The sequence below is a fragment of the Nannobrachium achirus genome, assembly GCF_963921795.1.
Source record: "Nannobrachium achirus genome assembly, chromosome: 9".
Lineage (NCBI taxonomy): Eukaryota > Metazoa > Chordata > Actinopteri > Myctophiformes > Myctophidae > Nannobrachium > Nannobrachium achirus.
This window is the reverse complement of record NC_137818.1, coordinates 18,162,839-18,189,864: the sequence shown is the minus strand read 5'-3', so window position 1 is coordinate 18,189,864 and position 27,026 is coordinate 18,162,839. Positions and strand designations below refer to the sequence as shown.

The 27,026-nt window shown below is 43.3% G+C and overlaps 1 protein-coding gene across 1 annotated transcript in view; it reads right to left on the bottom strand.

Annotated features, from left to right (window-relative positions):
• LOC308290690 (amphoterin-induced protein 3-like) overlaps positions 1 to 17,683 on the bottom strand; it is a gene marked incomplete at both ends in the record, with an annotated part of 36,555 nt that extends 18,872 nt beyond the window's left edge. Inside the window, one exon of the mRNA XM_080732600.1 lies at positions 16,912 to 17,683. Coding sequence (XP_080588726.1) covers positions 16,912 to 17,683 — 772 coding nt within the window. The remainder of the gene's footprint in view (positions 1 to 16,911) is intronic.
• Between the last annotated feature and the right edge of the window lie 9,343 nt (positions 17,684 to 27,026).

Genomic DNA, 27,026 nt, shown 5'->3' with positions numbered 1-27,026 from the left:
AGCGTGTAGATTGTCTATTTTTGGCAAAGACATTTGGTGTAGACGGAAAAAAGCGCTCCGTGTACAGTTGTTTCACTAAGACAAGAGGGTTTAAGTGGTTAAAAAAAAAATCACAATGTGCCATAATGTGACCCGTGTGAGCTTGTAGATGTGCAAGTATTTGCACTAGTTTTGGAAAATGTTCGGGGGGGGAAAGAGGATTGTCTCAATATTGATATGGAGGTACAAATATTGTGAGATTTCATTTTGTCCATATCGTGCAGTCCCCCCCCCCCCCCCACCCCTCCCTCCTGCCTGTCTCATCCTCTTCTTTCAACCTCTCCTCCGCTCCTGCCATCATTATCTTCTCATCTGTCATCTCTTCACATCCCTAATTGACTCCATTATTCTCCTCCTCTCATCTCCTCCTTGGTTGGTGGAACATGAGTTGTCTCTCTCGCCTCTCTCTCTCGACCTTTCCACACCACTCACGGCAGGTCGACGCACTCAGAGAATCCATCACGATGTGATCGATATGGATTATAGGACATTATGTTGGGATTTCATGGAATCGCGGCTGTAAAATTAATCATTATTTCATTACTCGGGAGGAATGTATTGCTCATATATAATCTGAAGAGTGTGATTCCGCACGTGGGCGTGTGATTGAATTGAACTCTGCTCACAGTATGATGCCGATATGCTGTGTGTGCGTGCGTGCGTGGTACAGGGAATGCTTGTGTATTATGTATTCACTGAATAGACAGACATATACATGACACTATCTCTCTCGCTCTCTATCTCTCTATATCAATCTACTGTATCTATTTCAATATTTCGATACCCCCTCCAATGCCTCCATTCGAGATTCATACATGTGCAATAATCAATATGTTTTAAGATTTTACTTGTTACATTTTTTAAAGGGGAACTAGGCAAGTCTGTGTGTATACAAACTCATTCTCCCCTCCCCCTCCCCTCTATGACAGGCATCAAACAGGTAGTTGTCTTTGATGCTTACATTGATAAGAGAGCACTTGACACTTTATGGCCCAATCAATTACCACAGTGCAGAACCCCTTTGAAGTTCAAAGGGAGCAATTAAGAGCTCTTGCCAGTTCCCCCTGACTAAAACATCCCTCCAAGGATCGAATGTCAACATAAACAATGGAATAGAACAAAAAAATACAGCCAGTGGGATGTCTTTCTCTAACGAAACACCCCAGCACAATAATATAGTGACTGATAAAGGGAAATGACTGCTAAAAAAAATTACAGTACATAAATATTAAAATTGGTCTTAAAGTTACCTAATTTCCCTTTAAAGAACTACAAGATTTAAAAAAAAAATGAATACACTGCAGAGAAATGGCAAAGGCATTAATGTGCTCTTTTATCTGATTGAGAGAGAGAGATAGAGGGAGAGGGAGAGAAGGACGCAGCAGGCAGGCCGGCACACAATGTTTAGTGGTACTCTTGACAGTGTTCTTGAGTTGAAAACAGGCAGATGGATCTCCTCAGCCAGCTGCCTGTGCGACCTGAGTTGCGGCGCTTCGCTTCCGCCGGGCCTGCCTGCCGTCACGTCGCTCTGCGCCAAGACGGCGCCCCTCTCTCTGCCGAGGCGGTGTGCCGCGCCGCCGCCGGGGGGACGTGTGAGGTGATGAGTGGTTAGCGCCTTCCATCAGGGATCTCCGGGGCCATCCTCAGAAAATGAAACCATCTCTGAGGCGAGGTAACTCAATTTAACTCCTGGCCGCCTTCTCTCCGGCGCTACAAGCACAAATACTTTCCCAGCTGATTGGAGGAGGTAACAGAGCATGTCCACAGAGTCGGCGAGCGGCAACGGGAGAAACGCCCGGTCTGCCCCAAATTGCTTGGACATGACCGAGGGAGGCTTATATAGCAACCCTATATAGATGGAAGAGTTTAGACCGAGAAGGAGAAAGGTGCAGGGATTTCTTTTTTCTCCTCGTTTTTCAATCAATGCAATAGACTGGCTTTAATCTCGGAACTATTGAGTGCTGAAGCTAGCAAAATGGAGAGTTGCTCTTCTGGAATGATTCCCAACATTGCCAACCCCCCCCCCCCCCCCCCCCCCCCCCACACACCCCTTTCAAAGGTACTTGTCTGCACAGGAGGGGGAAGTAACACTATTTGCGGAGTGTCAGATGGATGTGCAAGAATGTAAACAAAATACACCTATACCTCTAGATGGCCCCTTTGATGGTAGCTTTTGCCTAAAGCTCCACCGCAATGCACCTGACACAGAGAAATCTCGCTCTTTCGAACGACCATCATTTCGACAACGGAGCGTCGGGAGGGTTAGCGACTCACCCCACGGAGGTTAGGTTTAGGGTAAGGGTTAGGTTTGGGTGTCGAAAAGATCACACATAGAAACAGCAAAACGCTCCCCCTGACACCTGATATATATGGTCTCTGTCGGGTGAGAATTCAAAAAACAGCAAAATGTGGCGCAAAGAAGCTTGCAGATCGGCTACTTTTGATATTTTTGTGTGACGCCGAAGTGTGACCAAGTAGGGGCATTCATTTACGAAGAAACACAAAAAGTGTTTACGTGAAGATAAGAGGCTTCTTCCCGACAGTGACAATATCAACTGTTATCAATATCAACTGTTATGTTTCATCCTGTGAGAGGGATGCATTTGGCCAGGCTGTTGATTTTTATTGCGACCGTAGGTCGCATTTACTATCAAAACCTCCACCGGCTGTCCGTGCGTCAGTCCGTCAGTCACACGTCACACTTTTGCCCTGCTCATATCTCCACAACCGTTGCCCCCATCCACGCCAAATCTTGCACACACACTCCTGACCTGCCAAACTACTACCTCCAAGGACCCCCGCAGCTCCAGGGACCCCCAGGTCCCTGGGGGACCCCCAGGTCTAATTTTGCCCTGCTCCTATCTGCACAACCGTTGCCCCCATCCATGTGACATTTTGCACACACACTCCTTACCTGTCAAACTACAACCTCCAAGGACCCCCGGAGCTCCAGGGACCCCCAGGACCCTGGGGGACCCCCAGGTGTAAAAAAATGACCAAATGTGCAAAAATGACCAAATGACCACCCCAACGGGGCTGCTCACGGGGAATTCCTGGGGACCACCCAATCCTGGTGCTCCAGAACGGATGCAAAAGTGGTGGCGCCCCCAATGGAGGACCCCCTCCACTGCAGCTCACATAAAATGCCGTAACTCCTACAGATTTTGCCCTAAAATCACGAAAATCACTACACAGCATGTCTACACTCATGTCATCAACATGGATCAGGAAGATTTAGGAAAAACAAATTTTTGCCCTATTTGTGGAGATAAGCGACCTACGGTCGCTTATCTCCCGATTAGGGAGTCTTACTGGTGGATATTTAAGTGAGTTGGATTCAGTTACCTCTTGGGGTGCATCAGTTTATCAAACTAACCGATTAAATCTATTATCTAAAGAAATATCGACTTGAAATAATCAATTTTAACATTTTTGGTGTGCCCCGGTGCATGGCTCACCTGCTAGAGCGCATACCATTAAGGCTCAGTCCTTGTCTGGTCGGCCCCGGTTCGATTCCGACCGAGGCCCTTTTGTTGCGTGTCCTTCCCCGTTTCTCTCTCCTGCCATTTCCTGTCTCATCCCACTATCACTGTCAAATGAAGGCTTTAAAATGCCCCCACAAACAGGACATTCCATTATGCAGATAAATGATTTCTGTTCTATCTTTGCCGTCCTGCGTTTAATGAGACCAATTGAGACCAATTGATTTAGTCCATGACTCCATTATAAACACACTGTTTTGATTATCGTCTCTGTGGAAACATCATATGTCCAAAACTGTAACTTTTCTGGATTCAAATTCAAACATGGCAAAAGTAGCAGATCTATAAGTTGTGGATCTTTTCATGCTTTTGTGTGATGCTGTAGCATGATCAAGTAGGGCGTTAATTTGACAAAAATAAAAATAAAAACCGTTAAAATATGGCGATAAGAGGTTTCTACCCAGCAACCACGATATAAAACATAAAGAATATATATATTTAAAGCATGAAGATTGAAAAAGTAATCTTCTTCTTCTTTCGTGTATCATCGTTCTTGATGAGTGGTTGGCCACATTTTATTTCACAAGATCGATAGACTAATTGCTAAGAAAATAATCAATAGTTGCAGCCCCAGTTATACGCTTCAGGAACAGGTTTGACATTAATCTCCACATGTGGACAATTAGATGGATTAGCTCCAGTTTGAGATGGAGGCATCTTCTCTCGGCAGTCATTAGAAGGCTTTCTTATTATGAATTCCATAATTGTTCTCCAGCTAAATGATATCACCACCATGTTGACCTTTCCACAGTCATGCCTCATAGTCTGAGTTTATGCATCCAGGAAAGTGCAATTTAATGTGCTGCTTAATAACACTATCTTCTACTCTGTTATTAATTACAATGGAACAAAAATCAGCTCAGTTAATTGTTACAAATGTGATACGATGGAAATGCCATTGTGGTGTGAAAGCTCTCGGTTATTCCAGGGTGACTCATGTTCTGTTTGCGTCAACGTTTGTCCTTTTTAGCGCACATGAACCCAACTATCGAGTCCCCATTGTGTCTATTGTCGGAGCAAATATTTGGCCAAAAATGTGCCGGAAATAGCCGATAAACAAGCTCTCAGCACGAGAGCACTGCTTTGTGTTGTAAGGTAGCCGAGTAGATCGGCAAACTACGGCAAACCCACAACATCGATTCGGCATAGTGGGATAAAAAAAAGAGGGGATCAAGTAAAGACCCCTGTGGGACAGCTAAGTGTATTGGGTTTAAGTAGTTGATAAGATTGTTTTTATGAAAGCCAGCCACAACAGCACATAGATAATAATATGCTGTGAGATGTACTGTGTCTTTCAATAAAGTGCCATTGAATTATGGTCTTCCAGATACCCGTCTACAGAAAGCCATTTCTCTGCTCAGTTAGAAGCCAACTGTAGATAGTTATTGGTTGCCTGCCTTCATTGTCTGGATTTAGAACACTGGTGTGTCTCTAATAAAAACAGGATCTCCTCCCTTGATTATCGTGGATCATCAGAAACACCTACAAGCTCACTGATCAGCTATTCTCATGCAACATTGATGCACACTACAAAATAGGGCTTAAAGGGGCTCTAAGTGATTTATTCTTCATGTTTTTTCAGTAACAGTGGTGTCCCTGTCTTTGCAGCTCTTACTTAAACGGAAAACCAGTAAGACTCCTTAATCGGTAGATAAGCGACCGTCACGTCTCATACACAAACTTTAGAAGGCAGAAAGCAGACACAATTGGAACTAGAACACTATACGATTGAGGCTGATGGCCAAGTGGTTAAAGCGTGTGGATACCACACTCTCTGATGCCAGGTGGTGTGTCCCGGGTTCGATTCCAGAGCCCGGCAGTGGCTTTGTTCCATTGCACTCCCTCACTCTCCCTGTTTCCTGTCTCTCTCCACTGTACTGTCAAATAAAGGCAGAAAGGCCTCCCAGAAACATCTAAAAAAGTATATACATATATATGTTACAGTTAGTTGAAAAACCAGTTAGATTGGGAAATGAGTGCTTGTTTTAGTTCACCTGGAAGTGGAAGAAGCCCATGTCTCAGTGGTAGAGCATTTGACTGCATTGGTCCGACGTCTCATTGTTCCTCCATTAGTCCCACGCTGGTGAATGCTAACCTGGTGAATGCTACTATGCCTAACCCTAACCCTAACCCTAACCTCAGTAAAACTATGCCTAACCCTAACCTCGGTAAAACGATGCCTAAACCTAACCCTAACTTCTGTAAAACTTTTTGTTTTAACCAAAATATCACTTAGTCAATACTAAGGACAAAGCAAAAGCGATGTGCTTCCAGTTTCCAAAACAGACAGTTATACTATTTGGTGCCGTACTGTACTTGGTCATTGCCAGAGAAGAGAAAGGGAGATAAATAAAGAAACGGGAAGAGAGCGAGAGAGAGAGAAAAGGGGATTGAGAGAGACTGATTGTATAGCCTGCAGAGGTCTGCCATTAGGCGCACACCAAATTGCGTTAACAGATTTTCAATAAGATTGCGGCCATCAAATTTGAGACACAGACAATGCCTTCTCTGCCTCCTCGTATACCTCTTGTCTCCTGCTGCACCAGGTGCAACATGTTTTCTCTTCCACAATCCAATCGGGCTACAAGGAGTTTTCTACCTGTATTGCTGCTGATATCCCAGAACAAATCACTGAGTCCAACAGAATAGCATGGTCTGTGTGGGCTGGCCTCTGAGAGCAGGGACGTACAGAGAATGTTGGAGAGGCAGGGGCTGACATTTCCAAAAGGGCCTTTTCGAAATATCAAAAATAGCAGACCTCCAAGCTCTGCGACGCGCTGTGAGCTTGGAGGTCGGCTATTTTCGGTGCGTGATACCACACCGAACTAAGCATAATCAAGTCAATACTGGAGATGTGTCGTACGGAATGGACTTCTACACAGAGAGGTCAATTCTTTCAACATAAGATGCTGCGTTCAAATTCAGGAGTTTGAACAAGGCAATTCTCCTGAACGCTGCCCTTAAGTATGGCATGGAAAGGGGGCATTTACATTACTTTCATCACCATAGTAGAAACTGAATTCATATTCTGGAGAGGGCACTTTTTACAGAGGGGTAAAAGTGCAGGGGCTCAAGCCCCCTTTGATGTCTATGTGTGTACGTGCCTGTCTGAGAGAGTGTGCACTGTGCAGGCTCCGGGGTTTGGATCTGCTTTGTTGTTTGGATGATTACACATTAATGATTTTTGTGTCTGTGTGTGTGTGTGTGTGTGCGTGTGCGTGTGTGTGCGTGCGCGTGCACACACGCCTGCTTGTGTTCTTAATTGTGCCATAAGGGCACTTGGGGGATGTTAAATGTTCTTCATTATGAATATTTGAATAGCGAGCTGATAAAGTCTATCCAAACTGAAAACCCTATTCCGACCCCACCCCCAGCACTGTGAAGCTTAGCCCCTCACCACGGGGTAGAGCTAATTAGATAAAACCATGGAAATAAGGGAGTCTTCATTATTATATTAACCACTTAAACCCCGTAGAGTAGACTTCGTTGACCGGGGTCTCCTCCGATATGTACTTCCCTCTCCAAAGCACATTTTCTTTTTAATATCATCAATGCACCGCTATGCTATGCATTGTGAGCTTGATCGGCTATTTGCACTACAGTGGAATCAACAGTAGGCTACCATGTTTTGTCTTGTGCAGTATATACAGTATATCAGTGAAGTGAAGTGAAAGTCATAAAAATGCTAAAGTATAGTATAAGTACAGTTACTACAAATTAGTTTTACTAATGTTCAGCACTCGAGTAACGACTTTGTCACTGTCCACCACTGTTCATATAAAACCCATTAAACCCGGTAAAGCATCGGTGCGTCATTTTAGATTTTTGCGTACAAGCTTGCAGTGCCACGCTGCGAGCTTGTACAACTGCTGTTTTTTTTTAAGAGACAGCGCCGTGTCCAGCACACTAAATAATCCGGAGGAAGCAGCACGCAGCAGTGAGAGAGGTGTGTTTGGTGGAGTTGAAATGAGAGACGGAGGCGTGCTGTGTAGAAGACGGTGGCGGCAGCCCATCTGTCAGCGCACGCAGGCTGGCTGAAGTTGGCCCTCCTCGCCTCCGTTTTGATTATTTCCTTATCTCCCTCTGACTGGCTGGCGCTGAGTTAACAGTGACCCGCCCGAATTGCTTCCCGGACCATATTTCCTTGGGATGCCTCCTCTACGTTGCCATCCACTACAAAGGGGGACATCGGATTTATTTTGAGAGTGTACAAATCCCACAAACAGCCAAGAGTATCATCACTGTTCTGTGGACAAAAGTGGAGCGGGAAAATGATAGGGTAGGGTTTAAACACACGGCGAGTTTGAGCGCTGTGAAAAGGCAGTGCACTGTGAATGAGTGTTATCCTCTGTGCAGCTGTATAAGCCACATTAAAATCCCTGCTGCTATCAAAAAGCAAAATGTGACTGAAGATCCTTTGGTAACATTTTCTATGTCGTGAGACCAGTTCTGCTGCTCGAACTGAGGGCAGGCAAGCTCGTTTCACTGAGGAGCGAGGACCGCACGGTCGTGGAATGATTTGCAGGCAAAACTTAAATTGGATCATCTTATCTCACTGCAGGATTTTAAGAGTCAGATAATGGACATGCTCTCCATGCTGTCCTGTCCATGATTATTTTCAATTTGAAATAGGCTACTAATGTGGTATTGGCAGATGTTTGAGTATTTGTTTATTCGTATTCGTTTTTTGGCTGCCTTGGTTACATTCTGTTGTTTATCAGGTAATTCTGTACTGCTTTGACCAGGTCTTGCAAAAGAGATTATATACCTCAACGGGACTTTACTGGTGAAATACATTTTACATACTGTACTTACATACATGCATGCATGCATGCATGCGTTCATACATATGTCTGTGGTGCATAATAAACATGCATGCATTAGTCTGCTCATAACACTTCACAATTATAGTTAGAAACGCTCAAATATGAATAATGCGTTATAACAATTGCAACAAAAACTCACAGTAATAATCGCTGGATACTTAGTGGATCATAGTGTATCGTAATTCTCATAGTTATAATGATATAGTGTGATTTACATTACAAAGTGGTCATTGGGTGGTTTAAGTAATGAAATTCCTGAAGTCTTATGTAGACATGTTGATGTTCTTGCATAGCCTAAAGCCAGCTCTCCACCGCACAGATCGGCCGCGAAAGGAATTGTATAGAATCTCCTGCCGACAACTTGTTGTCGATAGCGCCGTGCTGACGGGTTGATACCTGGTCGGGACTTCTAGTCGGACGTCGATTGCCAACCAGACTTGTTCGGTCGGGTCCCAACATGCTAAGCCTGTCATTAGCCCTGGCTGGGGAAAGGTGTTTTGTTTTGTTGCAGATACAGAGACTCCGATATTGCCAGATTCTGTAAGTGAAACAAGCGACCAGGTCTATGAAAACAAGCCAAAAGAAGTGACCAGTTCATGGTCACTGGTGGTGCCACTTGAGCCATATTACATCAGCAACATACATTTTACATTTAAAAAATAATCTAACTACACTTCTGAAACAAGCCCAAACTAAAGCAACCCGCAACTATGAATATTTAAGAGACAATACAGGTAAAACAAGACCAAAGTCGCTTATAATATGCAGACATGGCAACACTGGCAGGCCAGCGCAGACCAGCATTGTAGACTTCCGCCTCCTGGTGTGGACTGTTATTATGTCATCTGAATGCATAACTGATTTTAAATGCCAACAGAATACAGCAGATTAGCAGTCTGTTCTAGTCTGAAGTAGTGTGACGTAGTCTGATTGGTGGGAGTCACCTTTAACGGGAATGATGCAAAGTCGGGAACGATTATAACTCAATACCTGTTGTACCCTGTTTGGCTGTCCATGTCCCTGTTCTGGACACCCCCACTTAGAAACATCCCCATTCAGAAATACCGCCACTGAGGTTGAGGTTAGGGTTAAGGTTAGGTTTAGGTCAGGTGACATCTCCATTTAGAATAATGGAAGTCAATCTTCTGAATGGCAATGTTTCTGAATGGAGATTTGTAACCTCCCTCAGGTCCTCTGTGACATCTGCGCCGAGTTTGAAGTCGGCCGGTTTGCCGGTTCTTGAGATACGTGATTTATACACATTTATAGCACGTCACGTCTAATGGATTATAGACATGGGCCTCATAGCAAGGCTATATAACCCCCTTTTTTCCCCTTTTACTCCTGAAATGCTCGCCAAGCCCCTTTGTACAAAGGATGACATGTTCTAATAATATCATGTATGGCCTATTATTCCTGATGGAACTATATTTCTTGGCGGAGCCGAATAAAATGACAAGATTCTTGGGTAAGCTCATAAACCGTTGTCTCCCATTACTTGATAAATAGTTTATAGTGGAACAACAGCATGGAAGTAATATCGCACTGGAGGGCTTGGTGGGATGTTATGATGTTTACTGTCGCTGTAGGGCAGAAAGCTTGCTTCTCCATACTTAATCTATTCAGAACGGGTACACTATATTGTGTATCATTATTTTATGCTTTAACTATTGAAAAATAGCAGATATACAAGCTCACAGCGCTGCACCGAGTGCCGCGCTGCGAGCTTGTAGATCTGCTATTTTTGAAAAATCGTGAAAATTTGAATTTTGACCCGATTCTATAAGTGTCTTTTGAATCCTTCTAAGACTTTTTGAAAAACCTATGTTTCTATGTCGGCAATCTGGCCAGCCATCGTCAAAGAAAAGGACATTTTCACTTCAACTGGAGCTCAGTTAGTCTGTTCTTGAGAGACTACTATGTCAGTGGTTCTCAAACCTTTTCATGTGAAAGACCCCCAAAATTATATGTATTTGGCCACGGACCCCCATTCAACATATTTAGTTCCAGGGACCACCCAGAAGCAAAATCTGAGTTACAAACGTTCGCTTTGAAAATACATATAGTCAAAGATTTGCACACATTTTCACGACTTTTTCAAAAATAGCAGATCTACAAGCTCGCAGCGCGGCACAGAGTGAGCTTGTACATCTGCTATTTTTCACAGGTTAAAGCATTCAATAATTCTAGGCCTAAATGGGTTAAACTTTTTATGTTTTTTTCCTGTAAATTAGCATCGTCGTAGTGTCGCAAAGCAGTGAAAATAGACGATCTGCAAGCTCGTGATGCGTCGTGAGTCGTGGCGCGTTGTGAAATTTTATATCAGCTATTTATTTTCTTTTGATTTCATTAGATTTTTTTACACTTGTTTTTACAATACAAACAGCCCAAAGGGCTGACGCTGACACAGAACAACACAAAATAACAAATAACCATATAAAAACGGGTACATACACACAACAACACAATCAATTACAAGGAGAACAATGTAAAAAAAAAGAGAGAAAAAGGGAGGGAGGAAGGCTATGCTATCTGTGAATATAATTTAGAACCACGTATAAACAAGCAGGGACATACAGTATACCTATAACAGGGGGGGGGGGGCAGCCCCAGTAGTCATCGGCCATTAACCCATTAAGACCTGGAATCATTTCAACCTTTATTTTATGCTATTAAAAAATTGCAGATATACAAGCTCACAGCGCGGCACTCGTCTTGGTGCCGCGCTGCAAGCTTGTAGATCTGCTATTTTTGAAAAATCATCAAATCTTTGAATATATATTTTTAAAAGCAAACATTTGTAACTCAAATATTTGATTCTGGGGGGGGGGGTCCCTGGAACATAATATTTTGAGATGGGGGTTCCGCGGCCAAATGCATCTAATTTTGGGGGTCCTTGACATGAAAAAGAGAACCACTTATTTAGTAGAACAACTTTTTATCTACATTTATAGAATCGCGTCCAAAATATTCAAAGACTTGCAAATTTTTTCAAGATTTTTCAAAGTATTGAAATTATTGAAAGTACACCTCAAAGTTGTGCCTTGGTATAGTACTTGAGTAAATGTACTGAGTTACTTAGTTTCCACCACTGCTATCCACGGTTTACGACCGTACCACAGCTGTGCTGATATACTATACTTCCTCTCGTGATATAGTGGTTAAATATGCAGTGTGTGTATTGTGAAGCTACCAAAAAAAAAAGTTTAAATGCTTGGATGCAAACATGAAATAAATATTTAAATGTGAGGTTTAGAGTTAAAAATGGGATGTAAAACTTTTACTATCTGCATATTATGGCCATAATTGATATGCCTAAAAGAAAAGATAAACAAACATCTGCCATTTGTTGCTTGTGCACTGCAGGCACATGACTCCCCGGTCCCTCTCTCTAACCCTTGTTTGCCTTCTACCTCGACGTTGGCACGCGTGTCTTTGAAGTATTCCTTCCATGTTAATGACCAGGCAGGTCTAAGCGACAGGAGCGCCCGGGAGAAATATTAGCTCAGCAAGGTCAGAGCCAGACAAGGTCCCATCTGTCTCTCTGCCTCCAGTAGTGTGCAGTGGTGGAAAGAGTACTCGCACTTCAGTAAATGTATCAATATTGCAACGTGGAAATACTCTGACTGTTACAAGCAAAAGTCGGGAATTCAAAATGTAAAAAAGTACAAAAGTATTGGCATGAAAATGTACTTAAATTAGCATAAATTAAAAGTACTCGTTATGCAGAATTTCACATTTCAGAAATGTTCTAATGTATAAAAGTCTTTTGAAAATAGCATGTCTACAAGTGCATCGCAACACATTGTGGGCTTGTAGGTCGGCTATTTTCGAATGGCCAAATTTATATTGGGTTGAAATGTTTAATGTATGTTTTGGGTGTAGTAAAAATACAATATTTGGATCTGAGATGTAGCGGAGTAGAAGTAAAAGTGTTTGGAAATACTCAAGTAATGCACATATACCTCAAAATTGTAAGTAAGTACGGTACCTAAGTAAATGTACTTAGCTACTTTCCACCACTGTGTGGATCCTAGGCAGGCCCCTCATATTACCCCCGGCCCCTGGGGCGAAGGGAGAGGAGGATGCATCATCCATCTGATTTAGGAAGACTCTTCTGGCCGGCGCTGTAATTTCAGAGCTGAATGAATAACGCTGGCTTTCTTGTTCCCGTCAACTGTCGCCGCCGGTACACCGAGTCACGGGCACACTGTGAAATCCTGAGTGTTCCTTTTAAACACTGTCAAGACCGAGGCCCGGTTCCATGTACAAATGCTTTCCAAATCGGTAGTTGCCAAGGGGACCCCAAATTGATCCCCGTTTGAAAATGTTTTTGTGTGAGAGAACCCTCCCAGAAGAGATTTTAAATGATTCAAAAACATTTTCTTTTCTTTTTAATTCATTTTTGGGAAAATTAAAAAAGATTGATACAATAAAAAGATTATTAAAAATGAATGAAAAAAGTTTATGGAAAAAACACGGGCTGCTCATGTATTCGGAGGATATCCACAAGTTTCCAACATCCCATCGGGCATTGCGCAGAAATTGGACGGAGCTTCCGGCGCCGCAGCCGAGTGTGATCTACAAGCTCACAACGGCTGCATCTGCGACGCGACGTGAGCTTGTATGTCTGCTGTTAACCGGAAGTGTGGTGCAGTGTGGTGCAAAACATTCTCCAGTAAATTCCCGCGGAAAGAGGTGGATAGGAGTCACCAGAAAACGGACAGGTGTTTTCATTGAATCTATCATGGTTTAAATGGAGTTTGAAGTTACAATGGGTTTGTATAGGGGAAAATCTGTTCTCTATTTTAAGAGCTGTAGATCTGCTATGTTTGAATATCTGTTAATTTATTAAAGAATCACACCCGGTGTGAAGTGAGTGGTGCCTTTTATGAGTTCATTTAATTAAGCGTCCCGCGAAAGCGTACCGCTCCAAAAAGAATCATTTAATAACCAGTAGGACTCCCTATTCGGGAGATAAGCGACCGTCAGGTCACATGTATACACAAATAGGCCTGTAAGTGGCATTAGTTAGGAACAGTGTCCAATGGTGGCCTGCATGGTGACGCTAAATGGGACAGATCCATGTTGATGATATGACTCTAGACAAACTGTGTACCGCTTTGCATGATTTTAGGGCAAAATCTGTAGGAGCAGTGTCCAAAAATTCGTTTTGCAAGAATCTGCCTCATGGTGGCGCTAAATGGGACAGATCCATTTTGATGACATGACTGTAGACATACTGTGTACCGCTTCGCGTGATTTTAGGGCAAAATCTGTAGGAGCAGTGTCCAAAGATTTGTTTTGCAAGAATCTGCCTCATGGTGGCGCTAGAAGAGGGCCAGGTGAGAAATGAGGTTGTGGTTTGGCAGCCAAGGAGTGTGTGTGCAAAGTTTGGCACAGATGGTGGCAACGGTGGCGGAGATATGTGTAGGGGAAAAGTGTGACGTGACGTGACTGACTGACAGACTGACTGACAGCCGGTGGAGGTTTCAATTCAACATTTTTGTTTGTATGTACGTATGTGTCCCACACTTGGCTCATTGGCCAAAGCTTGGCTCATTTGCCAAATATTTGAAGTTTTTCTGAAAACTTATGTTAGGCTTTAGAAGGCATTTTTAGAATCTGACTTAGGTCTAAATGGGTTAAACTGTTGCAGCCCTAAACAAAATGGATTTGTGCCATCAACATCACCAGAGCGGTGATGTTAAACTTGTCTATAAAGTGCGTCTTGTCACACAAAGGCCCAGACCTTCAGAGAACCTCACACCACAACCCTCCCCCCCATCCGCAGCCCTCTCAGGTGCCACGTTTAAAGGAAATACTCGGAGTCGTGAAATGTGGTGAGTGCCCCATAAACGAGTCTGAAGCTGCCTAAGCCAAGTATCCAGTGACTGCGCGTTCTCGGCGGGCTCTGCATTGTTGGGGTTAATACCCTGTGACGGGCATCAGGTTTAGAGTCACTCGGTTCAACTCCCTGGCCGTTCTCTCGTTGCCCACTTCATAAAGTGACAGACACACCGTTTGAAACGGCTTCAGATGAGCCTTTAGAACAGCCTCTATCTCTCTCAATTGAACATCATTTATACCAGAACTGTGTAACATTGCAACACTGCAATCGAATATAGCCAGGTAAGCTTTACTAAAAATATAAAATAAAATAAACATTGCAAAAGAAAATCCTTTTTATTTTTATTTTTCATCTTTATAACTTTTGTACCGTATTGTGCCGAATATAAGATACCTAATTCCAATAAAAATATCCTAAAACATTGGGTTGTATATCTTAATCAGAGTCGTCTTATATTCGGCTCAATACAGTAAATAAAAAACGTTGTTTTGAGTTTATTAATACAATACAGTATATAACAAATGCATGGCTTGGAGGTGGTCTCCCAGCTCTTCTACTGAGGCTCACATGGAGATGACTCGCCCTGCCAAACATTGTCTCTTGTCATGTTGGCGATGACCTGGGGCCTCCGGTGCGATGTATTTGCTGTGGTAATTACAGTCCTATGTTCCGAGATTATCTTGCAAATATGGCATGGCAAAGGAGGCCTATGTGCACTCTGATTTCTTGCCTAGTTGGCAGGTAGTTAGAAAGCGAAGCTCTGTTTCCACCTCATTTTGTGTGCAGTAGCGGATGCAGACACTCAGTTTTCTCTGGGGAGCCAGTCGTCTGTGGTGGCCTCTCTCAATGGCAAGGCTTACATGCTCACTGAGTCTGTATAAAAGTCAATTTCCCTTAATTTAGGATCAGTCACAGCTGCTCACTTAATCTGCTACTATTAAGCATTCCAATTCTCTCTGGTTGATTCTTTCCAACGTGTCAGTTGGTCTGCAGTGTAGGAATCACATCTATATATTGTGAGATCTCTCTCTTCACTTGTATCGGCAAACGTTTCTTACGCAACAGCCGTCATGTTGTACCTCCACAAAGATCCCTTCTGTTGTCTCTTTAGTGAACAGAAAATAAAATGTTCAGGTCTGGATATCAACTTTATCCAACAATCAGGAGAGAGAACTCACTCAGGATACAGGATGAACGTGAAACTGAAATTGATGAGAAAACACAAAGCAGACTGAATTGGAACACAATCTCAAACTGATAATTGGGTTCTCTCTCCTGATTGGATGACATTTCTATTTTATTTTTTATTTGACTTTTTTTTAGCAGTGCTAACCGCTCCAATACATGACTGTGTGAAATGTCCATGTGGTTTTCCAAGTGATTTTCCATCGTATCAAATACTAATGTCTAGGCATACATGCACCGATAGATTCAAGGCCGATACCGATAATGATGTTTAAAATAACAATTTAGCCGATAGCCGATACTGATACGTTGTTGGTGTTGTTTCCCCTTGTAGGCCAGGGAAAACAAATACATCAACATTATAAGAAATAACTAAATAACTGTTCAGAATCTACTCTCTACTCTTGGTAGGCTGCTAATAACCAACACACCAACATACAGTAGGCAGCACAACATGTATGCTTATCAACAGCAGATAAATATCGGTTACTGCCATCGGTTAATGTCAGCCTTATTTGCCGATACTGACAGATAACGGCAAACATCGGCCGATACCGATGTGTGGCCGATATATCGGTGCATCCCAACATGATGCTGTATGTCCCTATCCTGTGATGTCATAACATCACCATCATCATCATCAGCCTCGCCCACATCACACAGGTGGGATTTTTTTGTTTACTAAAGAGCTAGAGCAAGGGTCTTCAACAGGGGGTCCGGGACCCCTAGGGGGTCCTCAGAGTTACTACAGGGGGTCCTCCAAATCTTTGTGTGATAGAAACCTTTTTCTCCTTTTTTATATTAACCCCTTGAATCCTAGCGTCCATATTCTGAGAACTTTAGTCGATCTACAAGCTCACAACACCTCACACTGCGAGGCGTTTATTAAGTTTATTAAGTATTGACCGTTCAAGTGGTTAAATATGTATGAAAAAGTTGTGGGGTCCCTGCTTTATCTCTCTCTCAACTAAGGGGTCCTTGGCCTGAAAACGGCCTGATGGTGAGACACCTGAAACACTCTAGAGTAATGATTATGAGTTTTAACATAAAAAAAGAGAAATTGTGTTAACCATAAGATATCACTTACAGCACTTTTAAACTATTACAACAGCATTTCAGCATTAAGTGACTGGCAGCCCTTGTGTTTTTTGTCCTCTCTTTATGTTTATTTATTTCAAGATTATGCCTCGGTTTGGCTCTTAAAACTATGCCTCACACACACACAAACACACATCAAGGTGACGTTTAGAAAATGATATACGACAGTCTACCATTGGCCTGACTTGAGGAGAGCATCCATGGCTTTTGACAGCAATTTAGAGGAGCACCTGTCTGTTGATTGATGCCTCCCTCAGGCTGGATGACTGCTGGCTGACTCCTGGCACGTCGGGAAGCTGCAGGGGTATTTAGTGCTTTACTCTGAAAACGGACAGCAGACAAGCGAAGAAAATCATCACCATGACTTTACCACCAAGACACATTGCCTTCCTCGTCGCGGTATCCTGGCCGCCGTTGGCAGCCTCACACAGCAGCACTATTCCCACGAGAGCGCCGGCATTGAAGAAGGTGACGATGTAGGTCTCAGCCCCGAACTGAGCTTGAGTGCTGGGGTGGATGAAGGTCTGTTGCCCGCTGGCGTGGTTCCTGTACGCAAAGGGCGCTCCTCTGATGTGGCTCCACCTCTCCCCCGAAATCAGAAGCAGGACGCAGCACAGTGTCGCGACGGACCAGATATTCTCGTTGAGAATAAATGAGAAGTTGCCGTGTTTATAATAGGCAAGTCCGCCAACTAGAGAGAAGACAACGACCCAAGAAAGCGGGGTGGTATAGTCGGGAGGACGAATCACATGGATGCGTACGTCGGTCTGGTCTGCCACCCATCTAGCCAGCTGTTCAGCTCTAATGCCTCTGTTCATCTCATAGTGATCAGGTTTTCCTTGGGATGGGAAATGGAGGATCGACGGAACGTGATCCAACTTGAACATCTCAAAGACATCTGAAGCTTCATCGATATCCACAGTTGCAAAGAACACTTTGTTTGAGAAGTCAGGGGAGTGTCGCCAAGCGTTAGCCAGCTCACGGAACTCTGCCAGAGCTTCCTTGCATATCCCACACTGGCTTTGCTGCTTTACCGCTGTGAACATGACGACTACCGAGTAGTTTCTGGGGGACTCCTTGACAAAGCGATTGAACATATCTCCATTCATCCTGATGATGGACTTCTTGGAAGTCCACTCCATCAACCGACCGACCTTCTCCAATTCTGTATTTTGAGCGTTCAAAGGAGTAACATTCAAAGCGAGGAGCATAAGTAATGAAAATAAAACTTTCCGAAACATCTTGGAAGACACCATAGCACAACCTTTGCTGGACACGAATCTTGACCTGAGAAAAGCACTACTAATGCCAGCGTTATTACTTATAATGGTGCGGTGACACAAACGTCATGCTATGCCTGACCAATCTGCCAATCCGATCAATTGTTCTGGCCAATCAAAGAAGCCGACAATCTTATATATGGGAAATTGGGCATATACTGATGACACCAGGGATCTCCATATATGGGAATAAAATGGTCAAGGAGTCCTTGTTCCCTTTATTCCCATATATGGAGATCCCTGATGTCATCTGTATTTGGCAGTCCTTGACAAGGACTGACAAATACAGAGATCTCCATATATGGCCATAAAAGGCACAAGGACTGACACACACACTGGATAACCTCTGACAGCGAGAATGCTCCTCCCTAATTGGCTAAAAGTTTATCTAGAAATAATAAAGCTGCACTAGTACTTATAGTGTGTTGCCCTGTTGGGCAACCACACTAATAAAAGAATAAACAAATACATACAAATAAATATAATATTAAATATAATCCAACACATAGGAACACCATATAAAACACTCTGGGGGGAAATAGCAGCATCGTCAAACCAGATAAAGTGCTTCAACTGCTTTACCATTCAACCTGCCAAGTGGCCTGCAGTGCTATATGTTTTAAGTGTTAAGGAGGCGGACAGCTTCAGGACATGCTATTCTTGGAACCTGGGTGTTCTGCTCTTAATGCTGCTTATAGTCTTTTTGTGGGAAGGAAGGAAATTCAAAAGGTCGTTAAGCCGGGTGAGAGGGCTCCTTAAAAAAAGGCCCTGCTTCAGAATTATTATCTAGCCATATAAATATCCCTGCTATAGGGGTGGGAGATCACATCCAATAATTGAATAATTTCTCCCAAAGTGAACTTAACGAGAACATTCTTACCTTCAAATTTTGTTCAAACGTTGGGGCATACGATCTTTGCAACTGTGTCCTACAGCTTTTTGATATTGCATACTGTTTAGATTAACTCGCTTCCAAAATTTTAATCTCTTCAACTAATTTACTACCAAGATAGTTTTTCGACTTTGGTTGTTCCCTACCACGCTTTTTCTCGTTTTTCATACTTTTTAAGAGTAGTCAAAGCATATCCATCTCAAGTAAGATCCTGTAGATCATGATCCACACGCATGCCGCACCACAGCGGCGATGGCAAAAGACTGCACTTTCCAGAGAACAAGTTAGCATTGTTTATACTGCGGACACTAGGCAGGATCAGGAGACATTTAACAATGCAGATCCGTTTTTAGTTGCTTTTTCATAGCCGGTATGGAACGTTTCTGGGTCAAAACCAGATGCGCTACTTTATATATATATAATCTGTCATACCTCATCAATGGTAGTGATTGAGCTAAGTTACTGAGGTGTCTAGACAGCAGCAAATGTTGTTGAGGGGCTCCATAGAGTGCACTGCCAAAATCGCTTTCTCTTCTGACCTTACAAGGCACCCCAAATGTGAGAAGTTGAACTATAATATAGTTTCTAGGCATATTATGCCTAGAAATGCTATTTTTTTTCGAATATTTTTTATCCCACGGTTTTTGCAACCCATTTTTCTCACCCGGTGACTACCTAACCTGTAGTCCTGGTTTCCGCTCTCCCCCTGCCGCGTCAGGGGACATTGGGGAGCACCCAGCTGGCTAGGGGGAGGTAGTATAGAAACCAGGACTACTGCATGTTTTTGTGTGAGGGCCTATGCCCAAGGAGACATGGGGAGAACATGCAAACTCACCACAGAAAGGCCCTATCGCCAACCCCACCTAGGGTGTGGGTGCTGATGACGCGGGTGGAGGAACACGCCCCCAGCGCCCACAGCTTCCCCCGGCGGGAATCGAACCCAGGACCTTCTAGCTGTGGGGTGAAGTGCTAACCACTGCACCACCGTGCCCCTTAGAAATGCTATTTTAACTTGGATCATGAAAGCTGCAATCGATCCATGACTTGCGTTGGGGCAACCAGACTTTGCGATGTCTCAAACTTGTCTAGTTTAATTTAGGATGCCATTAACACCACCACAGGCCTTCTTAGTTTCATGTGATTTTACCCTGTAGTTTTTAGCTACATTTGGAACTCTAAACGTTGTATCTATTCTTCTCCACTGGACTGAAGAGATTGAAAAAGTGTGTTTTTGTGTTCCAAGATGCTTTCATGGATTCCTAAATAGCACAGTACAGTAGCTGGTGCAGTTCATATTTTCTTCCCTCCTTACTGTATTTTTATTCTTTCCTAGGTTTTTACATGCATTGTCAAACCATTTGTCATTGTTATATTTTATTTTTGCTTTTCTATTTGAGGCCCCTCTCTCTCTCTCTCTCTCGCTCTCTCTCTCTCTCTCATTCTCTCTCTCTCTCTCTCTCTCTCTCTCTCTCTCTCTCTCTCATTCTCTCTCTCTCTCTCTCTCTCTCTCTCTCTCTCTCTCCCTCTCTCCCTCTCTCCAATCTCCTGCCAAGGACGGTGGTATTTGTGGAGTCTGACACAGTCAAATGCGGTGTGAATAGCTGCAGAGCCCTGTAGATAATGAGGCTGTAATCCATTGGATACCCCATGGACAGAGTCGCTCTCCTATGAGCCTTCGGGTGGGGGAAGAGAGCCAACCTGCGACCCCCGGGGGGCAGGCATTACCATAAAGAAATTATGCTTGAAAGTGAACGGCAGTTTTTGACATGTGCAGGTCAGGGGCTTTGCTCAAGCAGCACCTCCCGCTGATGGGACTTTACATAAGACTCTTGTAACGGCAAACAGGAACAGTGTGTTGGTGGGATCCTCTCTCTCTGGGCAAATTTCTGTCATCTTCTCGCGCTGCACCTCCTGCCCGCCCCCATACTCCGCCCCTATATACTAGGGGTGTAACGATATAGTAACTGAATCGAAAAATCGATTTTAATTTGCAATGATCTACTATATCGTTTGCAAAAGCAAAATATCGTAACGTTTTGGCTTTGTATCGTTGTATCATTAAGTAACTAAGTATTTGTGCATGGTATTTAGCAATTTTAAGAAGGGAAATGAAAAAGAGGGCTTTAATTACTTTTCCATTCCATATACCGGTAGCAACTCTTGGTCTATGTCTGTGTTCATGTCAAGGTGCGGGTTTGTCCATATGTGTTGAAATATAATGTCCATGTATTTGCTAGAGAATCACAGTGTTTACTTATTCATATCCATAATACTAGATTTTTCCCTTAAAAACATGCACTATTGACACGTTTCACACAGATTTAATTTCTTTGCTAAATAGTTACTATATCGATTTTAACTCATTGAATCGAATCGTATCGTATCGCCATGAATGAACCAATATCGTCCATGTATCGTATCGTCAACCATGTATCGTGATGCGTATTGTATCGTTGTTAAAATGTATCGTTACACCCCTACTATATACACCCCCCCACCCTCCACCTTCTATACCCAATCCCAGCAGTCGTCTTATCATCCGCCTGGCCCACCTACGGAGTCTCCTCTTAAGCAGCTTCCAGCATGAGCAAATACCGCTTGAACGTTCCACTATCTTGTTCAGAATGGAGCCTGGCAGAGGGAGCAGGTTGTCTCCACTATAACACAAGGGTTGTGTTATTATGGGATCTTTTCAAAGCTGATTATTTTTTTCCCTAACATCCCCTGGCCCCCAGTCTTGTAAATTAACACGAAGCCGGCCAAGACAGAGGATTCCACCACCCCAAAAGTCAGGCTTGCCGCCAGGTTGACGTAACCTTTTCCTTTTTCCGTTTGCCACCATTACGTGTTGGGGTTCAAGCACACAGCTGTGAAACAGCAGGACGCATCGCACTCCCTGGCATGTTGAAGACCGTGCCCGCCCGGCTAGGATACAAGCAGGTGGCCTTAAAGTCTCGCTTGCCTCACTCCCGCAAAGTTTTGACCTAAATAGAATAAAAAGTACTGAGATGTACTAGTGGAGTAGAAATATAAACTATTGAAAAAAACTGTCATGCTCAAGCAAAGTAAAAGTACCCAGGGGCGTCACTAGAGGGGGGGGGGGGGAGTGGGACTGAGTTACTAGGGCCCACGGTGGAGGGGCCCGAGTGCCGCGCCGCAAGCTTGTATATCTACTATTTTTGAAAAGTCGTAAAAATGTGTGCAAATCTTTGAATATATGTATTTTTTAAGCAAACACAAACATATACATTTTGCTCCTGTGGGGTCCCTGGAACTAAATATTTTGAGAAAGGGTTCCGTGGCCAATTGCATATCATTTTGGGGGTCCTTCAAATGAAAAGGTTTGAGCACCACTGACATAGTAACATAGGTTTTTCCAAAAAAACCTTAGAAGGTTTTGAAATATTAAATATTTTTTCATGTTTTTCAAAAATAGCAGATCTACAAGCTTGCAGCGCGGCACTGTGAGCTTGTATATCTGCTATCTTTCAATAGTTAAAGCACAAAATAATTGTGTGGGGGCCCGGCCCGCAGTGAATCCTTGTACCCAAGGCCGGCCCAGAATTTGGTGCGACACCCCTGAAAGTACCTCAAAATTGTACTATAGGAACGGTATACTTGAGTAAATGTTCTTGGTTACGCTCCACCACTGTTGTTATTCACCTGCACCAGGCTGTTTTGTTTGTTTTGTTTGTTTGGTAGGTGGGCTTCCAATCTCAGACATTGTTAAAAAAGAAGCGGATCTGCTTAGTGTTGCACTGCAAAGCCATGCCGCTCAGCCCCAGCCCCGTACATCCAGGGGCGTCACAAGGGGTAGGAAAGTGGGACTGAGTTACTGGGGCCCAAGGTGGAGGGGCCCTAATAACTTTATCTATTGAAAAATAGCAGATATACAAGCTCACAGCGCGGCACCGAGTGCCGCGCTGCAAGCTTGTAGATCTGCTATTTTTTAAAAGTTGTGAAAATGTGTGAAAATCTTTGAATATATGTATTTTTTAAGCGAACATTTCTAACTCAAATTTTGCTTCTGGGGGTCCCTGGAACTAAATATTTTGAGATCGGGGTCCGTGGCCAAATACATATCATCTTGGGGGTCCTTGACATAGGTTTCTTGCACACATTTTCAAGATTTTTTTCAAAAATAGCAGATCTACAAGCTTGCTGTGAGCTTGTATATCTGCTATTTTTCAATAGTTAACATTCATGGGGGGCCCGCAGTGAATCCTTGTACCCAGGGCCCAGAATTTGGTGTGACGCCCCTGCGTACATCTCTTGTTCTCTACATGACATTGTAGACACACATTGTGGTCGGAGAGAGAGAGAGTCCTCTCCCCGCAGGTCAGAGCTGTATTGTGTCGTATTGTGTTCTCTCTGGCAAGGTGAGTGTCACCGAGGGGTCTTTTAAGAACCCATTTAGGCCTGAACACATTATGACGCAATATTTTATGCTTTAAATATTAAAAAAAATAGCAGATATACAAGCTCACAGCGTGGCACCGAGTGCCGCGCTGCGAGCTTGTAGATCTGCTATTTTTGAAAAATCGTGAAAATTAGAATTTTTCACCCGATTCTATAAGTGTCTTTTGAATCCTTCTAAGATTTTTTGGAAAAACCCATGGTTTCTATGTCAGCAATCTGGCTATAGCCATCGTCAAAGAAAAGGTCCTTTTCACTTAACTGGAGCTCAGTTAGACTGTTCTTGAGAGACTACTATGTCAGAGGTTCTCAAACCTTTTCATGTGAAGGACCCCCAAAATGATATTTATTTGGCCACGGACCCGCATCTCAAAATATTTAGTTCCAGGGACCCCCCCAAAGCAAAATTTGAGTTACAACCGTTCGCTTTGAAAATACATATATTATTCAAAGATTTGCACACATTTTCATGACTTTTTCAAAAATAGCAGATCTACAAGCTCACAGCGCGGCACTCGGTGCCGCGCTGTGAGCTTGTATATCTGCTATTTTTCACTGGTTAAAGCAGTCAATAATTCTAGGCCTAAATGGGTTAATAAGAAGAGGATTGCATGGGTGGGTTTTTTTTTTGGCAGGGAAGGGCCTCAGGTGGAGAACCACTCCACTCCAGTGAGGATTAGTGTCATCCAGCCGTATGCAAATGACATCGATGGAGGAGGCATTGACAGAACCTCCTCCTTCCTCCCCATGTTTTCTGTCTGCCATCCCTTCTCCAGTCCTCCTCTAGGTCTATAGTGTTGAAATAGCACTGAGTACCGCCTTGGGAGACAGTGATAATATCCAAAGATGCACCGCTATAATGGCTATCATCATTCACGTTTAATGGAGAGGAGGAAAAAAAAGAGAGTGGTTGAGGCAATGTAAGTAGACATGTCATAAAACAACTGGGTGTTTTTCTTTTTTGTTTTTTTTTTTCTACACCGGATCCGCTCGCTGATTAGCATCAAACTAAACGTACTTCTCTCTGTTCCTGTGGATGCACAACGTCTCCGTGACAGCCTTATCATCTCCTCATGCTAGGATTTTATTTAATGTCTTAATCCCTCAGCGTATTGCGAGGAGATTATCTTTCTAAAATTAACCAGCCCCTTGAGACGCCATAGATAGCAGCTGGGTTTTTTTCCCTTCTTCTTCTCTTTTTCTCTTGGCGAGTCTTCAACAAACAAAGTGGCTTATTTGCAGCCGGGAGAGTGTAGCCTACTTGTGTTTCTTCTCTACCCCCCTCCCCCCTCCCTTTTTTGTTTTCCTTCCACGGCTGTGAGATTATATAGGAGGAGTATTATGCCACTTCCCTCTATACCGCTTGATGGCATTCATGTAAAAGGAAACGTGGAAATGGACTGGGGGGGATTCTTCTTCTTCAGGAGAAAATCCTTTTCCCTATTTAGCATAATGTCGTGATCGGTTTGGGAAGCCTTGCATGTCCAAAACTGTTACTTTTCAGGAAATGGAAGGCGGGGACCTGTGTTCCAGTGGAACACAGGATCTTTAATACTTTTTGTTGGTAAAACCCACAGGCACACTGAAACACTTTCATGTCATTTTTTCCCCCCAGTTAAAATAGCTGATCCCCAAGCTTACAATGCATCGCGAGCTTGTAGATCGGCTATTTTTTGCGGAATGTTCGCTCCAGTATAGACCGATTTCCTGCATGAGCGCTCCCCTGTACAGAGCCATTGCTAGGGTGTAAACCGCAGGCTCCGCAGCCAGTGGTGGAGTAGAAGTAGAACTATTGAAATGGGAACTACTCAAGTAAAGTACAAATACTCAATATTGTACTTAAGTGTAGGCTACAAGTTACTTTACACTACTGTTTACACCGCAGTTAATGGCGGTGGCGCCCTCTACAGGGTGTCCGCTTAGGAAATCAGTCCTATATCAGTGGTCGTTTTCAGGCCAAAGACCCCTTAGTTGAGAGAGAGATGAAGCAGGGACTCTTTTCATAGATTCCATATAGTTTCATCATTTGACTGTGCGGCAGTGTCTCACACGGTGACACGGACAATGTAGATCTACTGTTTTTTTGGTACGAGACATGGAGCATACAAAGCCATAGTAACTCCTGATTTGTATCTAGTTGTGCACTGGTCTCTCACATAGAATCGACAGCTGATCTACAAGGTAACGTGTCACAGTGCGAGAGACGTTGCTAGCTTGTAGCTTTGGAGCTGATGATAAAGTAGGGCATTTATTGACGGGGAGAAAAAAAATCATAAAAGGTTGAATTATGGAGGTACAAGGTTTGTACAGTATCATTGAAACAACTATGTGCTGTGCATGTTGTTTCCGTAATGTACCCTCCTGTCTGCCATTTATGAAAGCTAGTCAATCAACATTACTCTCGGGTGGACCTTGGTGGATATGTGCCAAAACAACCAACAGTCGGCACATCTGTGCCGAGTAAAAATTAAATGAATCATCATTAGTGCTGCCTGAAAACCCGAGATTTCATCAACAAATCCCAAATCCTATATTAAAACTGGCTTAAGGGAGGACCGGAGGGAGGGCGAGCGGGGGGACCTCTGACGTCACTATGACTCAGACATAACCATAAACAAACCCAGAGGTCTTTTTTTGGCAGGGAAGGGCCTCAGGTGGAGAACCACTCCACTCCAGTGAGGATTAGTGTCATCCAGCCGTATGCAAATGACATCGATGGATGTCAATCCCCCTCCAACTGTATATATGTTCCCCATTTTCAACAGTTTTTATTTTATTCGTGACACTTGCTTTGGCAATGTAAACGTATGTTTTCTCATGCCAATAAAGCTCCTTTGAATTGAATTGAATTGAATTGATATGCCCTTAAATAGGCATATATGGATCCGGTTGTCAAGCCACAGATCCAACCGCTATGCACATAATATATGGAACCGCCTGACTTCAAACTCGGCTCATGCATCGGCAAGGACTTGAGGGAGTGCGGTGTCCGCCGCGAGTTGTTGACACATATGACACATATGTCCATATACGGGCATATGTGGATATCCAGTTGACCAGACCCGCCCATCCAACCAATATGCCCAGATATGGCTACATCAGGATACATTATATGGGTATACTAATGACATCAGGGATCTCCATATGGGCATAAAAGGGACACAGCTAGACAGACAGACAGAAACAGAGATCTCCATATATAGGCACAAAAGGGACACAGAAATACATGTGCAAACTGTACGCTGACAAATCCGCGAGGAGTTCTATCACAGATTTTTGTAAAACGGTCACACCACCAGTTGCAAATGAAAATTCATAATTCCTCTGAAAATGTAGTCTAAAACGCCTAATGGATATGTTGCAAATAATGCAAATACAAACAAACATGCCTAATAAATATACACTTTGCTACTGGTGCCAATGACATTAATTCCCCCTGAAAAATTCGCTACACTACAAACAACACTGAACTAAAGTAGAAATTATTATGAACTACACCTGGCAGCCCTTATTTAACGAATGGATATCATGCAAATAATTATACACACACACACACACGCTCACACACGCACACGCACGCACACACATAATAAATATACGCAATTAGGCTTTTATTTCCAATACACAACAATTACCTCAGCACTTATAAATCCTTTGAATCCGTTGAGTTCAATTATTTGTGTAGTTACTGCACTTTGGCGTTGGCAGAATGACATATTTATTTACAGATAACAAATGATACAATCGCGCAGAGTCATAGAGTTGTGTTTACCAAACAAGTGTTTAATTTTGTATCTCTCGCTTTGCCTCCCTTCTGCATTGCGAGCCTGTTGGTGACACAGTGATTGGGGGCATGACCGTTTTACAAAAACCTGTCATAGATCTCCTCCTCGCGAC